General features: G+C 41.7%; 1 protein-coding gene across 2 annotated transcripts in view; it reads left to right on the top strand.

Moving 5' to 3' along the window:
• Positions 1-16,192, top strand: part of sdk2a (sidekick cell adhesion molecule 2a) — a 120,504-nt gene extending 104,312 nt beyond the window's left edge. Inside the window, exons 38-45 of one of the 2 annotated variants that reach the window (XM_074696307.1) lie at positions 816-953; positions 1,636-1,797; positions 1,896-2,021; positions 2,375-2,539; positions 2,637-2,777; positions 6,075-6,219; positions 10,360-10,489; positions 14,223-16,192. In XM_074696307.1, the coding sequence (XP_074552408.1) occupies positions 816-953; positions 1,636-1,797; positions 1,896-2,021; positions 2,375-2,539; positions 2,637-2,777; positions 6,075-6,219; positions 10,360-10,489; positions 14,223-14,633 (1,418 nt within the window). In that variant the 3' untranslated portion in view covers positions 14,634-16,192. Of the gene's footprint in view, positions 1-815; positions 954-1,614; positions 1,798-1,895; positions 2,022-2,374; positions 2,540-2,636; positions 2,778-6,074; positions 6,220-10,359; positions 10,490-14,222 lie in introns of both variants that reach the window. The other variant, XM_074696306.1, reaches the window with a different exon arrangement.
• Positions 16,193-19,130: the final 2,938 nt, after the last annotated feature.

The following is a 19,130-nucleotide window of genomic DNA, read 5'->3' as shown; positions in this document are numbered from 1 at the left end:
TTCTAAACATGGTACCTTGTGGTTTTACATGAACTGGTACCCAGCACTGTTGACATAATTCAAAAGTACCTAAATCAGTATTTCTTGGCTTTCAACCCAGCTTGCTCCTGTGTAATTTTTTTTTTGTTTTTAGTAACTGTTTTACTGTTCTTGAATTTTTTTTAAGAACATTGAAACAATTATTTTAGTACCTGCACCTTTGTTAGTTTGATTTACTTATTTATGCCTGTACCATCTTTTATGTACCACAGTTTGTTTCAGCTGTGCCTGTTTTTAAAGTGATTTATAGATAAAATTATTTTGAGTTGAGGTATGCTAGCGGTTAGCATACATTGGTATAACTTTGGTTCTGCCATAGACTGTCAAAGAAATATTTCACACTTCCACTTTGTAAACAATACTGAGAACTACAAATGTTAAAACACTCACAGGCAAGATAGAAGAAAATTCATATGCAAGCTCTTTGTAGACTTCAGCATAACTCCAGCAAGCTCAATGTGCCTAACAACTCAATTCCATACAATTACCATTTCAATACACTAGATGGCTTATTTCAGTCAATAACATGTAACAAAACAGTACATCATTGTCACGTCACATGTCGTGTGACTTTAACCTATTTTAATTAACATTCAAGAGATATATACATCCAGTGACCAATTTCATACTTGGTTACTTTTAAACACAATTAAATGTTGTTGACACAGAAAACCTGTGAAGCTACTTTTTGTACAGGGAAAATTCACAGGAGGAATCAATAAAATCTTATCAATACCCATCCCTATTTCTAATTTTCATCACCTTTTTCCCATCAGCCCCAAGTCCTCCCAACTTCATCCACTTCAGTGAGTTAACCACCACTTCGGTCAACGTGTCCTGGGGAGAGCCCAAACAGGCCAACGGCATCATCGAAGGTTACCGCCTGGTTTATGAGCCCTGCACTCCTGTAGATGGTGAGAAACTCTGCCTGCAGCCCTATAACTCTGTCATGCCTTGACATTCCTCAGCTGGCTTCGTCTGACACTGATTTACAACCCCTCACCTAGTTACCATATTCATTTTTTTTTAACTCGCGCTGCTTAAGCTCGTGCTCTAATCTGTAACAGATGAATATAGGCCCTGCAGTTACATATATGGTAAAGCTGATAAAAAAAAAAAAATGCTGGAATGCTCTGGTGAGACTTTGCACAACTTCCCGTCTCTCACTCAGAGAAACACGGCTATTAACCGGCTAAGTGTGGTTCCCTGGACCAGATTGTCAAGTAATTGGGAGCAGAGGTGGAATGCTGATTTGAGGCGGCTGTGGTCCCTGTGCTATCCACTAATGGACCCAGAGCGAAGCTGAGCAGAGCAGTAAAGACAGGCAGTATCAGTGGGTCTATTAGAAAAAGGTCCTGGTGTCTCTTCCTATCTGGAAATCTAGATTGCTGCTGGAATAATGGAACTTTTGATGTTGTATGCGATGATGTCTTGTCTGTGATGGCCTGTTTGTGTGTGTGTGTGCCTGTGTAGTCCTCATGAAGTGGATTTGTCTGTTTGGCTCTATGTGCACAAAGCTTGGCTTTTCGTGGCTTGCAGCGAGCAGCTTCTAGAGTCTTAGTGTTCTCTGTACAGACTCCTCTCCTCGCACTCCAGGTGTCAGTAAGATAGTGACAGTAGATGTGAAGGGCAGCGCTCCTCTGTGGATGAAGATAAAAGATCTGGCTGATGGTGTCACCTATAACTTTCGCATCCGGGCCAAAACGCTAACATATGGCCCTGAAGTGGAGGCAAACATCACTACAGGCCCCGGAGAAGGTGAGCCTTTCTCTTCCTGGTCATATTTACTCATTTACAGTGCCTACTTCACCCAAAGGAGGCAATTTTCTCTGAAAATACTCTTCTGTCTCCCCAAGGAGCTCCTGGCCCTCCTGGAGAGCCCTTCATTTCTCGGTACGGCACCGCTCTCACGCTGCATTGGACGAGTGGTGATCAAGGCCGTGCACCCATCACGAGATATGTCATAGAGGCCAGACCCTCGGGTGAGCCACTTACTTTTGTTTTACACATTCCATGACAAGTGTTCCCTCCTTGATAACCTTTGTAGCTGTAAGCTTTGGTGTTACAGTCACATTATATGTCACTTCAGAGTCCACGCTGGCTTTGGTTAAAAGCATTTTAGATGTGTTTGCTCCCTTATCATGCTCTAAGAAACAGGGTCACCTTAGACTGGAAGACTTTATACGCTTGGAATACTCTCACCCCAGGATTACAGGATGTTTGGTTTGTGTATGTGCATGGTGTAAAGCAGAAAGCTTGTAATTTGTCATTGGATATAAGAGACTAACAAAAAGAAAACCAAAAAAACTACAACTATGATTTTTCTTGCTTTTAGATGAAGGATTGTGGGATATCCTCATCAAAGACATCCCCAAAGAAGCGACATCCTACACACTCAACCTGGAAATGCTCAGAGAAGGCGTCACCTATGACTTCCGAGTAATTGCGGTCAACGACTACGGCTACGGGTCACCCAGCGCCCCCTCACCTTCAATATCAGGTACTCAAAGTGAAAAATAAAGCCTCAGTGACTTCACATAACAAAAAAACAACACACATTCTGATTTTGATTTATGCTTGTCTTATGTCTCATTTAGCACAAAAAGTGTCCCCGTTTTATGAAGAGTGGTGGTTCCTGGTTGTGATCGCTCTGGTGGGCCTTATCTTCATCCTCCTGCTTGTTTTCATCCTCATCATCCGAGGCCAAAGCAAAAAATACACCAAAAAAGCAGATTCAGGTATGGAGACACCAGACTGCCCGGTGAAACTAACAGCTTTGTAACTTAAGCTCACTTCTAGGGTCTGTCAGCCTCGGTGAGAACTGCATTTTAAAGATTTCCCATCCAGTGGCTTGTAAGGAAAAATGGACACATAAAGGCTCAAACAATTAGACAAATTACTGGGATTTCATGAGCATTGTTTGGCTGACAGGGGGAAAGATGAGCGCAAAGGTTACCTTTGAAGCAGCTGCACACGGCAGGTGAATAAACATTATTGTTCATGTTAACTGCAGCGGGAATCAATACTGGGATAAATGGCTTGGCACTGGTTTAATGCTCAGGTCATTAGTCAGACAGAGAATAATTATGTTACTACAGCACTGTATCAAGAAGCCGATTTTCATGATTGTGAATTATCCCAGGTGACATTGCTGCTCCTGGAAGCTCTTTATCACAGTTTCCCCCTTCTGCGTAAATCTTAGTGGACTTATTGTTAATACTTCACTTTAAGGTTGGCAGGTGGGCACTCAGAGGGCATGTGAGGCTAATTTTCCTTGACATTGAGGAGCTGGTAGTGGAGATAGACAAAAATAAGCGGGGAGTTAAAGAGGAGAGAAATAACAGGTCAGGTCAAGCCTTCCTGAACTCTCATGCCAGTGTCTGCTTAGCTTAGTCAGCATTTAGCGTGATGCCAGGGTTAGCAGGGTCAGTGAGTAGGGCTTGGTGAGACCAGTTAAGACAAGGACTGCCTGTGTGAGGACACAAAGAGGGCCTCTTTACGCCCACCAAACCCCTCCCTGGTTTTCTCAGCCGTGAAGCAGATCTGTGCTACTGGTGGCTGTTTGTTTTACTAGCAGAGGTCAGGAGTGGACATTGGGCCTGGCTGACTTACAGATGATGTCCAATCACTTCAAACCTATAGAGGGATTATTTGTTTATCAACAACACCGGATGCGCGCACAACTTGGGTGCAGAAGCACTGCAAGTATAATGGTTTGTCAACTGACGTGGGGGAGTTGACCACCAAAAAAACACATTTTTAAACTACTGATATGGATGGTAAACTGCTCCCAGGAATGTGAAATAGCAGTGAGTGGACAGAAGAGATCAGCAAGTGGACAAATTTTAGGTGGACAGACGTTTTTAGCGGAGAAATCCAGCGTGAACCCACAGAGCAGTTTAAACACACAGCTGACACTCGATGCTCATGACTGCATTATCCGTGGACACTTACCAGACTGTGACATACCAGGATGTTAACATGTGTCAATAAATCAGAAACCCTCCCAGACCAAAAAAGCATACATACTGTGGAGTCTGAACCCAGGTTCATAAGAAAACTACGTCCTGAGTTAAGTATTTACCCACAGACGTCGCTGGTGTTTCGGTGTAAATGTGACTGTGTTAACTGGTGACTCTCGGCTGTTAATCACGAATACTGTCCAAGCGGCAACATCCGGTCTGAGAATATGAGACAATGCGGAAGTGCTAAAATCTGCTGTTTCTCGAGTGTTCGCTTGAGTCTGGCCCCGGAATTACCGGAAGTCACAAACACACCAAGCCAAAAAAAGCCATTTTCAAATTTTACCATTGGCACCCATTGTGCAGGGGGGTGAATCTTTTTCTAACTCGGCCGTTCAGACGATATTAAGATCGAGAGCTCCCCCAATAAGACGCACAGCTGAGGGTCACGTGACCGACAGACGCCCTTTGGCTGTACGTAAAGCCCTTGCCACTACCAACAAGGCCGCTATAGCCGATGTGCTTAATTTTACATTTTAGTAACAGACGAGTGACGTTAGCAAGACTACGTCCATGTCTTATACAGTCTATGATACTGTCATCTAACAGTCACCAGTTAGCATGGTCGCTGTTAACTACAAAACACCTGTTGCTCTGTGACGGTCAAAACTTGATAGACGTTGCCTCTGTTGCATAGTATGGCTTCTAAAAACTAACCACAGATAAACCCCCCAGTTTTATGCTGATAACAGGTTGAATTTAGTGTTTAAAAAACGCTAACTCATCTGAATGAAAGGAGCTAAAAGCTGCTTCTGCGGTCAAGATGCGTGCGCATCTTTATGACGACGTAGACTGATAATCCCTCTATAAGGCAAACTTAATTTACTACAGTCCTACAGTTTCATTTAGCAGACGCTTTTGTCCAAAGCAATGTACAACACAAGCAAGAATTTAGACAAAAGGAAAAACCTAGTTAGTGCGACAAAAGTGCTACAAGTTATTAGGCTGCAGGTGCTGCCATTAAGTGCAAGATTTTTTTTTTTTACTAATGTAGAATAGTTTAACCAGCTAATCACTTTTAATTGCTGCAACAATATACTTCAACCTTCAACAACATTTGGTAATTAGTGCCCTTTGACTCATTCCACCCCTGAGGACAAAGAGGAGAAGGGTCAGCTTAAGTGCTTAAGTGTTCCCTGAACAGATGAGTCTTCAGACATGTCTTAAAAGTAGAAAGAGGCTCTGCAGATCATAAAGAGTTAGGTAATTCATTCCACTATTTGGGCACAACAGAGGAGAGAAGAGTCTGGCTAAAGATTCAGAGCCATGCTGGCCTGGGAGCACCAGGCGTCTTTCACAAGCAGAGCATAGTGGGCCTGAAGGAGTGTAGACCTGGATGAGGGACCCCAGGTAGGCAGGAGTCATTCTTGTCAGTGTTTTGTAAGCCAGAAGAAGAGTTTGAGTTTAATTTGAGCTGCCACTGGAAGCCAGTGAAGAGAATTTGCATGACACCTTACTCATGGAGAAAGTTACACAACAGTGTACATGCAGCAAAGCAGCAAAGCAGTTGACAACATTGTAGAAGAAGAAACAACAGTTAGCCGTGCCGTCACTGCAGAAGCATTTCAGACGTGGATGACAAAGAAGAAAAATGTAAGGCAAACAGATAAAAGAACATAACTAAAAAAGAGCTTAAAGCAAAGATAAAAGCATGGAGTTGAAGAATCAAAAGCAGCTTTGTACATGTGCGTTTTGAAGAATTATTTAAAATTGAGTATTGATTCACTTCCTCTGATCTCTGCAGGTAGGGTTTCCTAATGTCTGACTGGAATAAAAGAGCAGTGCATGTAAAATTTAAGCAGGGTTGATTAATGTTAAAACATACTCCTGAAGAAACTTACAGAAGTAAATGTTCCAGAAATGACCACCAATCTAATGAAAGTCAAAGCTTAAAACCAAATTACTGTTCATTTTACTTGCTTTATCTTTACAACTGAAACATAAGATTGACAAACAAAAGCAACATCTTTGTTTCTTAAACCCACACAGTTTCATCCTCCTCCCCCTGTTCAGGTAACCACTCCAACTGCACAGCTCTGCCTCTGACCCACGGAGAGATGGTGCGGCTGGATGAGGGACGATTCCCAGCACTGGAGCTGAACAACAGACGCCTCTCTGTGAAAAACTCCTTTTGCCGCAAGAACGGTATCTACACGAGGTCAGTTAAAGTCTGTTTAAGCACACTAAAGCATGATGATATTCCTCTGATCGATGCTGGGGGAGCTGGTTCAGGTTTTATAGCAGATTGTATCATATTGTTGACGTTTCAGTCGACCTTGGCTGTATCCTTAGAAAAAAATTGGAATGCACTCATCTGTATCTCAGATTAGTTCCAATTATTATCTGCATCTCAATCCGATCAATCTTGACGCCAACTCGTGCTTTTGCGCGCTGAACAGTGAATGAATTCAATGCACAAAGTATGCGTCTGTTTTCATTGGACAGGACAAAACATCTATACAGCAGTCTCAACCAGGAATGTTCACAAGAACATTTTTCTTGGTTGTTGAAACTAAAATGAATAGAGGGAAAGCGGATTCTCGAAGTGATAATTACTTTTGGATGAAGTGTGATGGTGAAGAGGAGAGAGCGGTCAAACTAAGCAGCAACCTCCCGCTGCAAAATATGAAATTTGTACAAAAGTGCAAAAAAACTGCAGCTGAAATGTTTTCAGTCTGGTACAGAAAATGACTTTTGCTTGCATAACCAATTTCTTCAACGGCACACACTCTACAGTGATGGTTTTCTTCATAACTCAATGGTTCAGATGATATTAAGTCCAAAATTTTTTGCTAAGTCAGAGGCACAGGTGTCTTTTTTTATTTAATTATTTTGGGCCTTTCATGCCTTTAACTGGTGGATAGAGAGGGAAAAAGTGGGGAATGATGTGCGAGAAACAGACCTCAGGCTGGATTCAAACCCAGGCCACATGCTTGTTGGCGAACCTCATGAGACGTGGCCTAGACCCACTAGGCCATCTGCGCCCCAGAAGTACAGGTGACTTGACAGACAGGTAGGCATCCTGTCAATATTACCAAAGAGGCTTGAACCCCGCCTCACAGTTAGGTTGAGTTAAGCATTTCTTATTTGGCACCTGACAACACTGGGTTTCAGAAACAGATAGATGACATCATGGTGACCATGTCCGTACATTATACAGTCAATACGGTAAAGGATGTCAAAATGGTTTGCAGATTTTGGCTAACATTAGCAGATCTAGCAACACCAGCTAGCTGTCAGTTTTTCTCGCAAGCATATGTTCATATGTTTGAGCTGGTTACTCTTTATCTCCATTTTTTTAATCAAAACACTGGAACACTTCAAGATGCCATGTGTCATCTGTGTTTGTTTACATCCTGGTTGTTGAGAATTATAACAATAAGGTAATAACTTCAGCCCAGCCATATCCAAGCTAGCAGTGGATGGCCGTCCTACAGCTCAGACTGAAGACATGACTGAAATTTGAGGCTTTGTCAATAAAAATCATAACTTCTCAAACTAGCAGTTAAGGGCTTTGCACATCAACAGCACAAAAAATGGTAAAAATTTTGTAAAAATTGGAGGCATCATATTCAATCTCTGATGCTATTCTTCTCCAAACAATGTCTTTGTAATAGTTGTCTCTGTAGTTTTTATGTCTTTTATCGTAAAGAACACAACCATATTGAATGCTTTGGTATGTGACTTGTCAACCACAAGCGTTTTGATTGGTCATAAAATCAACCTTGGAAAAAACTCTGAAAAAATAAAAGCCACAATTTCTCTCAGCGGAAGAACATTGCTGGTGTGAAAGCTTGCACAAAAAATACTGGTGTGCAAAGGATGTGCATAGTTTCAGCTAACATATCTTTGTTATTGTGGCGAGTATATTCTATCATATCATATTGAGTTAGGTGCAATCCTCATCCTTAGTTCCAGGACCTCATTATTGTCCTTCAAGCAAAGTTTTACCAGAACATATTGTTAGCTTAGTCTGAGTTTCAGTCTTTTACTCATGGTTCAGAGATTAATTAATGATGCACTGCTATGTATTCCCCCTTTTTCTCACAAAAGCCCATCGGTCCAGAGAGAACAAGCCAAACCTCGAGGCGCCAAGCTGCTGATTCGGGCCTCCTTCCGCTCCCCTCGTTGATATGCGGTGTTTGTCTGCAGCAACAATTTATATAAAGAAACAGCACAATAGCAGCTAATTAGCATTCATGAGCTACTGCTTGTGCTCTTTGTCTGTCCATCACTGCTTGAGACAAAGGGTGCTTATGGGTCCGGGCGGGTCATGTTCTTTTGGCTTTCAGCCCGGAGTCTCTCTCAAGTGCAGCGCTGTGAGAGCACCACACTGTTGGTACAAGAACATGTCCTTCTACCCCTTCAGCTGGACTTTGGCATGCTAGTTCTTCAGTTTGGGTAAACATTAGATAAGAGGAATTTCACAAGCTGGATCAGCACATGGAGCAGAGAGACATGTCCAGTGAGGAGTCATGGGTCACATATTTTGTGGCTGGATGTAAAGTCACGTGCTTGTGATGGGAGACGGGGGAGGGGGTCAAAGTCTGCTTCCTGTCACAGCATAGTAAAAAAAAAAAAAGGTGTTGTTGTTGCACAAAACTGGTGAAATGTGCTCGAGGGTCTGCGTTGAGGGCAGGCAGGGGGAAATCTGTGCTGCTTTCTCCTTGACCAAGGAGCCCCAAGAAGGGGGATCAAAGGGGTGTTGCGTTGCTTCCTCTCTTTGAAGAGCTTCAATCTGCTAGCATACTCTTTGCTAATGATCTGTGGACTGAGGAAGAGGAGTGGGAGGGCTCCCTGTGGGATATTTGAAAGGGCGAGGGAAAGAAGGATGAATGAGGCAGATAAGGCGAGGGGAAAAATACAGTGCTCCTAAATAATTCACTGCTCACTGGGAGGGTTCTGGGGTGTGATGGGTTGCAGGACCTACGGTTCCTCCCCTTCGGTCACGTGGCCTTATCTTTTTAATGTCTGACTCAACCTTGTCTGAATTCTAAGCTGTCTGGATGTGTTTTTTTTCCCCTTCACCATCCGCCCCCACACGTCATCCCCTTTAACCCAGAGGAGATGTCCTTTTGTTGTGTCAAACCTTTCACGGCCGTTGTCATGTTGTGTCTTCAGAGTTCCTGTTCCTAGCAGATCCAGCGATATAGCTCCTGCATATACGTCTAGGTTCATATTAACTTGTATTTAAGAGGGAGTCAAGGTTGTCTGCTTTATGCTTTGATAATACACTTGACATCACTGCGTTTTATGCTCCTCTATTCAGCCCCCACATCCAACATTTTCTATTTCACATCATTTAAACATTTACTTTTAAGCCCATTCTGGATTTTATAAAGTCTTTTTAAAACCAGTGGAGCAAACTCCTCTTTTCAATGCTGTGTTAGCTCGAGTTTTATACTCAGCCCTGTGATGAAACTCGGTGATGTGAGGGTAAGCAGCGCACATTCGGGCCTCGGACCATCCGATTCAGTCTCAGCAGACCTTGAACACAGCCGCGGTCATTACTGTAGAAGAAGAGAAATAATTGTCCGCACAGATGTTTTTCTCTGCTTCACTTTTATAGGCTTAATGACTGGAGCTGGAGGAAGCTGGGGGTCTTTTTACTTGACCTGCGCTCATAAAAGAACTTTATAATAGGTTGCCGAGCTCAGGGCCATGCTTAGTTATGCAGCTTTTCTGCAGGAGGTCTAAATCTCCGACTGACTCAAACTGTTACACTCTAATCACCACAAAACGCCCTTTCAGAAAGTTGCGCGGATCGTTCTTTTTTGTATTCTAGTTTGAGCTTCGCAGGACGCTTGAGGTGGGCTCAACTCACCCCCTGCCTAAATGACACTATCCAAAGATATGACAGAAATTAGATCAATTATAATCCTGTCCCTGCTTAATTCAGAGACTGTTTTGGAAAGCAGAAATATCCCTTGCTCTTTGATCAAAACTAGGCCATCATTTTCATTCCCATAATCAATGAGTCCCTGCCTGCTGATCCAACTCTACTCCCTGTTGGATATTAGGCTTCTTCATTTCTTGAAGACCTATTTCGAAGTCTCCCATTAGTCATCAGAGTGCTGTCAGTCACAGAAATGATGAGGCCTTTTATGTTTACTCAAACGAGTTCTCAAAGCAGAGAGAGAGCTCTTGAAAATCAGCTTGGAGTCCCTGGAGGGAAATATGATGATGATCAAATGTCAAAATCTTATATAACCATTAGCTTCTTCTCTCCCTCACACCAAGTTTCCTATCTACCCTTCACAGACACTTTTTCTCAGTCTGCTTTTTTCTGTCTCGGCAGGTCTCCACCAAGACCGAGTCCCGGGAGTCTGCACTACTCAGATGAGGATGTCAGCACTAAGTACAACGACCTCATCCCAGCAGAGAGCAGCAGTCTGACCGAGAAACCTTCAGAGATATCTGACTCACAGGTAAGCAGTAACCTGAGCTTCTGCTTCTTCCTTCACATTTTGGAAGGTAACGAACTTGAGTTAAAAAGTTCAAGTGTTTAAATATCTAGCATCGAAAAAGTCTCATCCTTTCTGTGCTAAAAACCACAGTTATCTCTCTCGCTGACTTCCAAACTTTCATTCTTTTTTTTGCCCTGATCGTGTCTGGCAGCAAAAACTAGGAAGCTATAAAGCAGACAGCAGGACAGTCTGTTTCAGTTGCATCACTGTAAAATTAAACATCAGCTGTTAGTGTAGGCTGACATCTGAGGTTTCAAACTGATTCCTCCCATGGGAAGATGACAGGGGGTTGATTCTCATGTCCCATGTGTTCTGAAATGTCTTCTAAACTAATTAATTTCCCTCAAACAGGAAATGCTGTGTTAATCTGGGCCTGCTCAGCTCATCATACGATGATCTGGATGGCTGAGCGTGGGTGTAGAGGAGGGATTGAGAGGTCCAGTGCAGAAACATAAATACTGACTTCTTTATTTGCGGGTTTTTAGCTGGTAATGATAGCCAAGGATGGTTTGCATCCCTCAAAAGAATGTTTGTGAAGGTTTAGTTTTTAAGTAACTTTCCTGTAAATAGTACATATGTCATTTTATTAGTAGAAAACAATTTTTTAAGAAAGCAGGTCTTATTTATGAACTTAGATCTGAGTTGTTTAGCTAAACATACTTTTAAAAAACACAGGAGCTTTAAAGATCAAACATTATAACACTGAATAAATCATTTCAAAGGTCAAATGGATTAACTTTGCACAATAATGCCAAAGTTTGCTGATTGCTTTTGTTTTGCCCGTACTTCAGTCATGGTTAACGGCTCACTACTGAGCTTTTTTTTTTCTAAATTCTTCATATTCTCTGCGATGGTTAATTTGCAGATGGTGAAACAAATTAGTTGTCAAGCTGTCTGTAATGGCTGCTGCCTTCTGACACAGTCTGCAGACTGGCGGCTTTTGAGCAACATCCCGTCTTTGGGAGCCAAACCACCTCCATGCAAGTGAGGATGACCCAAGTCTGGCAATTAAATCTAACGATGTTGATTCCAAGGACGGGGATGTTTTTGATTTGTTTCCTGGCACTGTTTGTTAACTCATTTCTAACTTCAGCCATGCAGACAGCTAGACTGCCTGTTCTCAGTGCACATGCACAGTGGTCTGACTCGATTCGATTGTATTTGTTGAGCATTTTTGGACTCTTTCTTGTGTATTCTGATTGTTTTAGGGAAAACAAGTGACAAAGTAACTTTTTTATATTTCCCACATTATTAATATAAGAATTAAAGGGGTTTTGATTTGGTTCAGGGCAATTAACTGTGAAAGTAACATATGATTGCTCTATTTGTTTCTTTTTTGAATCCCCCCCTCCAAACAAAAAAGTCACTTAAAGGTTGGGATGGGTACCCAATTAGGTACTTTTATAGGTACTTACAGAATTCTGTCTGTTGTATGGAATACCAATGCGCGTAAAATCGGTTCAGGTACCTAAACACATCCTTGTGACTGTGAGGGAGTGGAAGAGTGTGGGATTTTCCATACTGGACATGAACACAGCATTGCAAGGTTATATACTGAGAAATAAAAATGTTGAATTTAAAAACTTTGAGATCTTTTCATTTAACAAATTAATATTCAGTGTCTCATAAACAAAGTACCAGAAATTGGTACCATCGAGTACTGAAACTGATTACCAGATACTGGGCATCGGTACTGTCTCAAATGTAAAGGGTATCCATCCCTACTAGGAGGCATAAAACAAACCTGTGTCATCAGTAAAGATTCATAAAATAAAACCTCACCCTCAATTGCCTCTTAAAACCAGATGATAAGTGGCCAATGATATGTGGTGTGTAAACATCCCTAAAGACTGCTTCTCCCCAAAGAAACAACTCTCAATTCGGGGTATTGTGAACAACTTTCATCCTCCAGTTTTTTCTTCTCTGCACCATTTCATAACATAAATTTTGTTTTCTAGTGCGTTTCTTGAACTCTCAATGATTACAAAGCAGATTCTCACATAATGAAAAGAACATTTATTTAAGGGTAGGGTCATCAGGAATTTTCATTACTTCCTTGTAAAACCAAAATACCAATACTGATACCTGGGCTTTTGGTATCACCTGATACTAATCCTGATCTGATCCCAGTGTTAATAATAATCTGTATTCTGTACTGTGGGATAAGACTGGTAATGTTTAGAGTAAAAGACAAAAATGAGTACTTATGGAATTACTGAAGTTGATACTTATTTAAACTCTAAGTGTTTAAAAGTTTAACAGCAGTTTAGTTAAAAAATGTGCCTCAGAATTTACAGAAATTACTATTTGATTGTAAAATGTTATACCTTGTAGACTAAATTTTAGTTTAGCCTTAGTGTCAAGTTTGGACCGATCCATTCCCACCAATATCTGATCCAGCTTTGAGGGGCTGGATTGGCACCAATACCAGAATTGGATCGGTGCATCCCTATAAGTAACAAGTTGTTGGGTGAAAGCTGGGACCATGATTGGCCTGACTTGACATGCCTGGCCTAGGGGAAAGCTCACCAACCCTGGGTACAGAGGCTTTAGTTCTTTAGGTGGGTGGCCTGGGTTCCACATAAACTTTCAGTCCCTGCCCCCTCTCCTAGTCTACCATCTTTTCCTCTCTTTGGGATGTCGTCCTTGTCTGTTTCACACTTCTAGTTAGAGGAGTTGTGGAATGACTGATCCAAAGAGGCAGAAATGCTTGTTGTTGTAGATCATGAACATCTGTCTTCCCGCACTCACCCCAGCTTCTCTTGCTGATTTATCTCCTACCTGCACAGTCAAAACATTGTTCAACCCGAAATTGAACAAACACTGCTCCCTGGGGACACACAAACTGGTGTTGTTCTTCTCTTCTACATGGCCTCCCTCTGTTTACCTGCCACTTGTGCAAATAAATGCAGCTTCAACATCTGTTAAGCTGCACTGTCTCAATAGAGCAATAGAAGGGCAGGAACTTGTCAGACATGCAAATGTGCCAAGTGGTAATGTGTCTACAAGAGCAGTTTGTTCTTTGTTTGTGTTTCTGGGTACGGGAAGATGTCAGGATTTAAAGACAGGAAAGCGGTTAGTTATCACAATTAAAGGAGAAATAATCCTGTAAACGTTGTCTTTGTCCAATTCTAGGACTCTCTTGTGTACAGTTATCACTACTGTGCTCCACAGAGCTACGGGTAGGCACCGATGTAGAAGATACTGAATAGAAGTTATTGATGTTTGACATGTTCTGATACCAACATGCCGAAACTAACATAAGTACAGGTTGATCGCCTTCATTGCTGCCTAAAATACTCAATGGTTGAGTGGGAAATGTGTAAATCAATGCTCCAGCCCCATACTTTATCCATGTAGCACCCCAAGGTTGACTTGTATCAGGTAAATTATGGGATGACAGCAACAAACAAGGCGGTAGGGTCATTATTTGGGAGACGCGGTATAGGGGTATCAGAACATCTGTCATTATTGTGTATTGATGACCAGATCTCCAGTTGTCTCCGAGTAGATAAACCCTGCTGTGTGACCATATTGTGCAGTTTGACAGAGGATCCTGTTTTATTAGTCTCATCTTTACCGTGTGGTGATATAGCTGTTGTGTATATCCCTGTGGTAAAATTCCTTAACATTGCTTACTATGTAATTTATATGCCTTTTAATATATTTACATGCTTTTGCTCTCCTTCACCAGGGCAGCGACAGCGAATATGAGATGGATCAGAGCCGACAGAAAACCCACTCTTTTGTCAACCACTACATCAGCGACCCCACCTACTACAACTCCTGGAGGCGGCAGCAGAAGGGCGTCTCTCGCCCACCGGCTTACGGCTACTCCCAGCCAGAGCCGCTGGTTGAACAGGAGTCACGACAGCACCAGCCACCTGTACCCCCTCTGCCCCCTCTCCTCCCCCAAGGTACCCCATCCCCACAGCCCCAGTGCCAGGGCCAGGGCACTTTGTTTAGGTCAAAGGGAAGCCGGACTCCCACCCCCTCCCTGCTGTCCTGTGACCCCCCTAGCCAGCATGGCACCCTGTACCGACCCCCCAGCAGCCTGGGCTGTGCCGCACAGGCACCTACCGCAGGCTTCTCCTCTTTTGTTTGACACACAGCTCTCCTTTCAATGACAACAGGACCCTGAGGATAAGTCTTTGAGTTGTCGTTGGTGTATTTGTATTTTTTGCTCAATTTTAATTTTCCTCTGTTCTCTTTTTTCTGTCAAACTGACTGAGTTGTTGCTCATTATTAAGCATTGCAGCATTGAATAGTGTTTTCTCCTCTGTGAAGAGTGTGTGTGAATGAACGTGTGTTGAGTGTATGGTTGGTTAATTCATGTGATATGTATTTTATTGAAAGACAATCATTTGAAAGTTTTATGCATTGCTTGAGTACATTTATTTGAAGGTATGTAAACAAGGAGGAACCTGAGGTTCTAAAAAAAAGAAAACCTTGTTTTATTGAAAAGTAATATTGTTTAATATGAGAGCTTTATGGAAAAACACCCACATTAGAACCACAGAGAGCGTGGACCACTTGGCTTGCTGAGACTGCACAATGGAACCCAACTCTGATGGAATAATGTGACGTTTGGACAAAGGACAAAGTGAAAATGAGAAACAGACTCTGACTTGAGGAGAGATGGAGTAACCCTCAGCTGCCTTTGAGTCCTCTCACTCTGCCTAATCATTGTTGGAAATGCATCACGTGTTAACTATACGTAATTGTCTCATATTGTTTACCAGATATTTATACCAATCAGCTTTGAGCTCGACATTTTCCAAACGTCGCTCGTGAAGATGTTATGAATCAAATTTAAGCATTGTGGCACCTTTATAGTAGTCTGGGGAATGTGTTGATGTGTGCTAGTGCCCATGTCAGTAGATATACAAGCTAAGGCAACTTTCATAACGTGCATTAGTTTTCTTTTGTTTCCCACAGGATAAGACTGAGGACCAAATGCACAAATCTTCCCTGGTTTGGATTACCGTGACTGCTTTAAACATTTTTGAAATGGGCTGCCATCAAAGCGCAGTGATGGCAGTCTGTGAAGAGGTTGCAAAGGCAGAAACAGCGACTTTAAAAAAAGTGTGAGGACTTAGCTTTTCACATTTACCCCAGAGTTTAGGAGTACAAGAGATCCAAACTGTCTTTGATTTTCTGTGTTCTTTCCTCTATGAACAGTTAAAACACAACACTTGTCACTTACTGGCAAATATCTCAGCTGAGAAAAGCTGATTCGTGTGTTTCTTTTTTAAATCTTGTTCACCAGACTTGGGAGGAAACATCAGCTTGATTGTGTATCTATGTGAATTCAAAAGAGAAATAACTGAAGTCAGTTCTTAATAACAACAGGACACTGGTATTGTACATGAAATCATGGTGAGATTATGTGTTTAACATGTTACAGTGTAACATGGCATTGATATGATGACTTTAAATGTGTTTTATGCTCCGAGTGCATACATATGTTGAAATGATAAGATGTTTTCTACAACACTTTTGAATATGCTGGATCTTTACAAAAAGTTGAATGGGACTTTGCTGTGCTGAAGTTTGACCCATAGTGTATAAAACTTAGTTGGTCCAAAATATCATCTGTCAAAATTTGCAATTTGAACTTCACTGTATACACCTTGAAGGAAACACTATGGACCTGTTCATGGTAGCTCTCAAAATAAATTATTCTATTTTGCAGTGGCTTTTCTTCATGCTTCAACAAAGGATTGAATAGATTATTACACAGAGTGGTGAATCTTTGCAACAGTGAGTTTTAAAGAATTTAAACCATATCAGACACCGCAGACAGTCCAGAATAAACCTATTTTTCATGGTCTGGAAGAAAAAGTGAGCATAGGTGACACTTGATCCTACAGAGTCGAAATGACCTGATTCCCTCAGCCACAGCAGAGACATAATTGAGATGCAGAAGAGCATGAGTTACAGGGAAGAATTTGAAGAAGAACCTGATCCGATGCAAGCATGCTGAAAAGCTGGGGGAGGGGAGGAGTGTGCCTGGCTAATCTTCTTATTTCAGTCCGGAAAACATTGATCTTAAAGCGAAGGAAAGGGGGAAGGAACAGAGGGATCCGGCTGGAAGGTTTTGGGAAAGAAGACAAAGTCAAGGGTACAGATAGCTGCATTTGAACACTTTAAAGAGCCTGGATCACCCAAATGGTGGGATGCATCATAATGAGAGATTGGTAAAGTTCCCCAAAGTGGATGGATTATTTTACATGGATAATTGATCATTATGCTAATGGTATTAGTAATGGGTTTGTTATGCAACATTGCATGAGGTAAAGTCTGACTTTAATGTCCTTTTCCTCTGCAAAAGCAAATGAGGAAACAGCTTTATTGCATAAATATTTTGACTATTTTCTGAAGAAACAAACTAAAACCATGTTTCTAAAAGTTGAGATAGTGCAGTGCTTTGAGTTCTACTTTCTTTTAAAATCATAAATTGGACTTCCAGTTCATTTCAAGCTAAGTGAAGCTATTCTTCAACCTCTCACTGCAAGAAAGCAGAGATATCTCATTTTCCCCTTACAGAAAGGGTTCATATCAACAAATCTGCTTCATTTTTCAGTTTCAGGTCAGAATCACCTCCTGGGAGTGACTCATGCAGAATATGTCCCAATTCTGACTCTTCTTGTTGCAGTGCATCAGAGCACATCTACAGCTGGGCTATTTCTTCTGAATAGTGACTCTGAAATAGGGCACATTCAAATGTTCAGATAGAGGAATCTGACTAAACAGCTTCTGAAAAAACAGAATTGTTTTCAAAAGCAGTTATCCTTAGCTTTTTGTTTTATAGCATCTTGCATTCATCCCTGTGGGGTGAGTTCAGTCTGCTTCATAACAGTCAGGACAGTCAATTAGATGAAGTGTATGCACTATGATCCCAAAGCCCTTGTCTGTTTTGTCTAATAAGTTCTCCCACAAGCCTCTGTTAGGCACTCAGATGAAATTTGCATGTACTTGTTCTACCAGTCGGAGCTGTCTAGACCTTTGATTTTGTCCTTTCAGAGAGTACATCACTATCACCAGCCAAATAACCATCCACAAAGTGACAGCCTTGTTGGGAAAATGGCTGAAAGCTTGAAGGGTACAGTCTTCTCTCTCTTTCAGACTGAGACAGTCTCCTATTTAAGACCCTTTGCTGTGAAAGAAAACATATTGGATTGAATTACTCACATCAAAAACTGTTGCGCGACCTTTTGATCAGCTATGTGAGAAAGTGTTACATCATACCACTCCTCATGTGATGGTCAGTGATCTCAGATTAAAGAAAAATAACAAAAGGCTGTACATAAAAGTGAAAGTAGCCACAAAGTAAAAAGGTAGAGTTTGCTGTGCATCTGTCTTGGCATGCTAGCACAAGCTAATCACGGGTATTTGACACATATATGGTTAGCAAAAGGACATCTTGCTCTTGATCTTCACCCCATGCCGCTCTCAAAGTGCCCAAAAGCAAGTGAAAGTTGAGCCAAGCCTCACCTTCATTTAGGAAAAAGCTTTTTTGGTCTGGAGTTTCATTTCACTTTGGTTGTGTTCTTCTTGCTCTGTGCTATGTCCACTATCCAAGCCACCTGGGATAGCTTCTTCCACTTGCTAATTAACATGCAAAGTTACTTGCGCACTGGGAACGCTGTGATTGGCTGATGTAACCCTGCTTACTCTACCCAGAAACATCCCGGTAAAACCAAAACATTAACACACAGGCTAAGGAGAGGGTTCAAAGCAGACACAAACACTGACACACACATATAGAGTCCCAGAAGTGATGATTAACCAGCATTATTCCTGGAAAAGTTGAAATTATAGTTTTTAAAAAATCCCTACCTATAGTTTAAAGCCTCGAAACACTCATTTTTGCTGGCGCTGCTAGCTTAGAGCGCATAGAAAGCTTAGGATTTTTTTCATGCTGCAGCGGTCACTGGTTCTTTACTCCCCACATTTCCTGTCTCTCTTCAGCTGGCATCAGTTACAAGCAATCATTTTTATCGGTGGCAGTTTGTTGTGTTTGGAGCCAAAAGTTGCCATATATTGTTGACAGTGCGTATACAAATGAGCTTTGTCTTACCCTGGCTGCTTGCTTTGAAGGAAGCTTTTAAGGGCCAGTTGTGTGTCAAAGGCTGATCTATATCAAAGTGTTCCTTAAATACGACCACAATTGCCCACTTAGGATAGGGTGCATCCATCATCAAAGGCCTAAGGATTTATTTTTAATCTTTTGAAAAGGAGAAGGTGTTGATCAAGTGTGTCTTTAAATTAAATCAAAGTGTTTTGTTCAGTAACAATTCAAGTCTGCCTCACCTAATCAGCGGTTATTAGACACACCTGTGATGTTCTCCCCCAGCTGGTGACAATCAGCTGAGGTTATATAAGAAGGTTAATACCATCAGTTGACTTTCTTTATAGACATTTGAAACAAAGCTACCCTCAATGAGTTATTTTTGTGCTAGGCCAAAATTATTAGTTTGTCTGTCTTTGGATACAATTAGATTTTAGTGGAGAGTCTAGGTTCCTTTAGCAGCTACCATTTCCTGGGCCACAAAGATGGGGCTTTTTGATGCAAGCAAGAGTTTCTATCAGTAGTTTT

The sequence above is a fragment of the Halichoeres trimaculatus genome, unplaced genomic scaffold, assembly GCF_033239565.1.
Source record: "Halichoeres trimaculatus isolate MK-OKI-2021-1 unplaced genomic scaffold, fHalTri1.1 fHalTri1_scaffold_20, whole genome shotgun sequence".
Lineage (NCBI taxonomy): Eukaryota > Metazoa > Chordata > Actinopteri > Labriformes > Labridae > Halichoeres > Halichoeres trimaculatus.
This window is presented reverse-complemented; position numbering and strand designations above follow the sequence as displayed.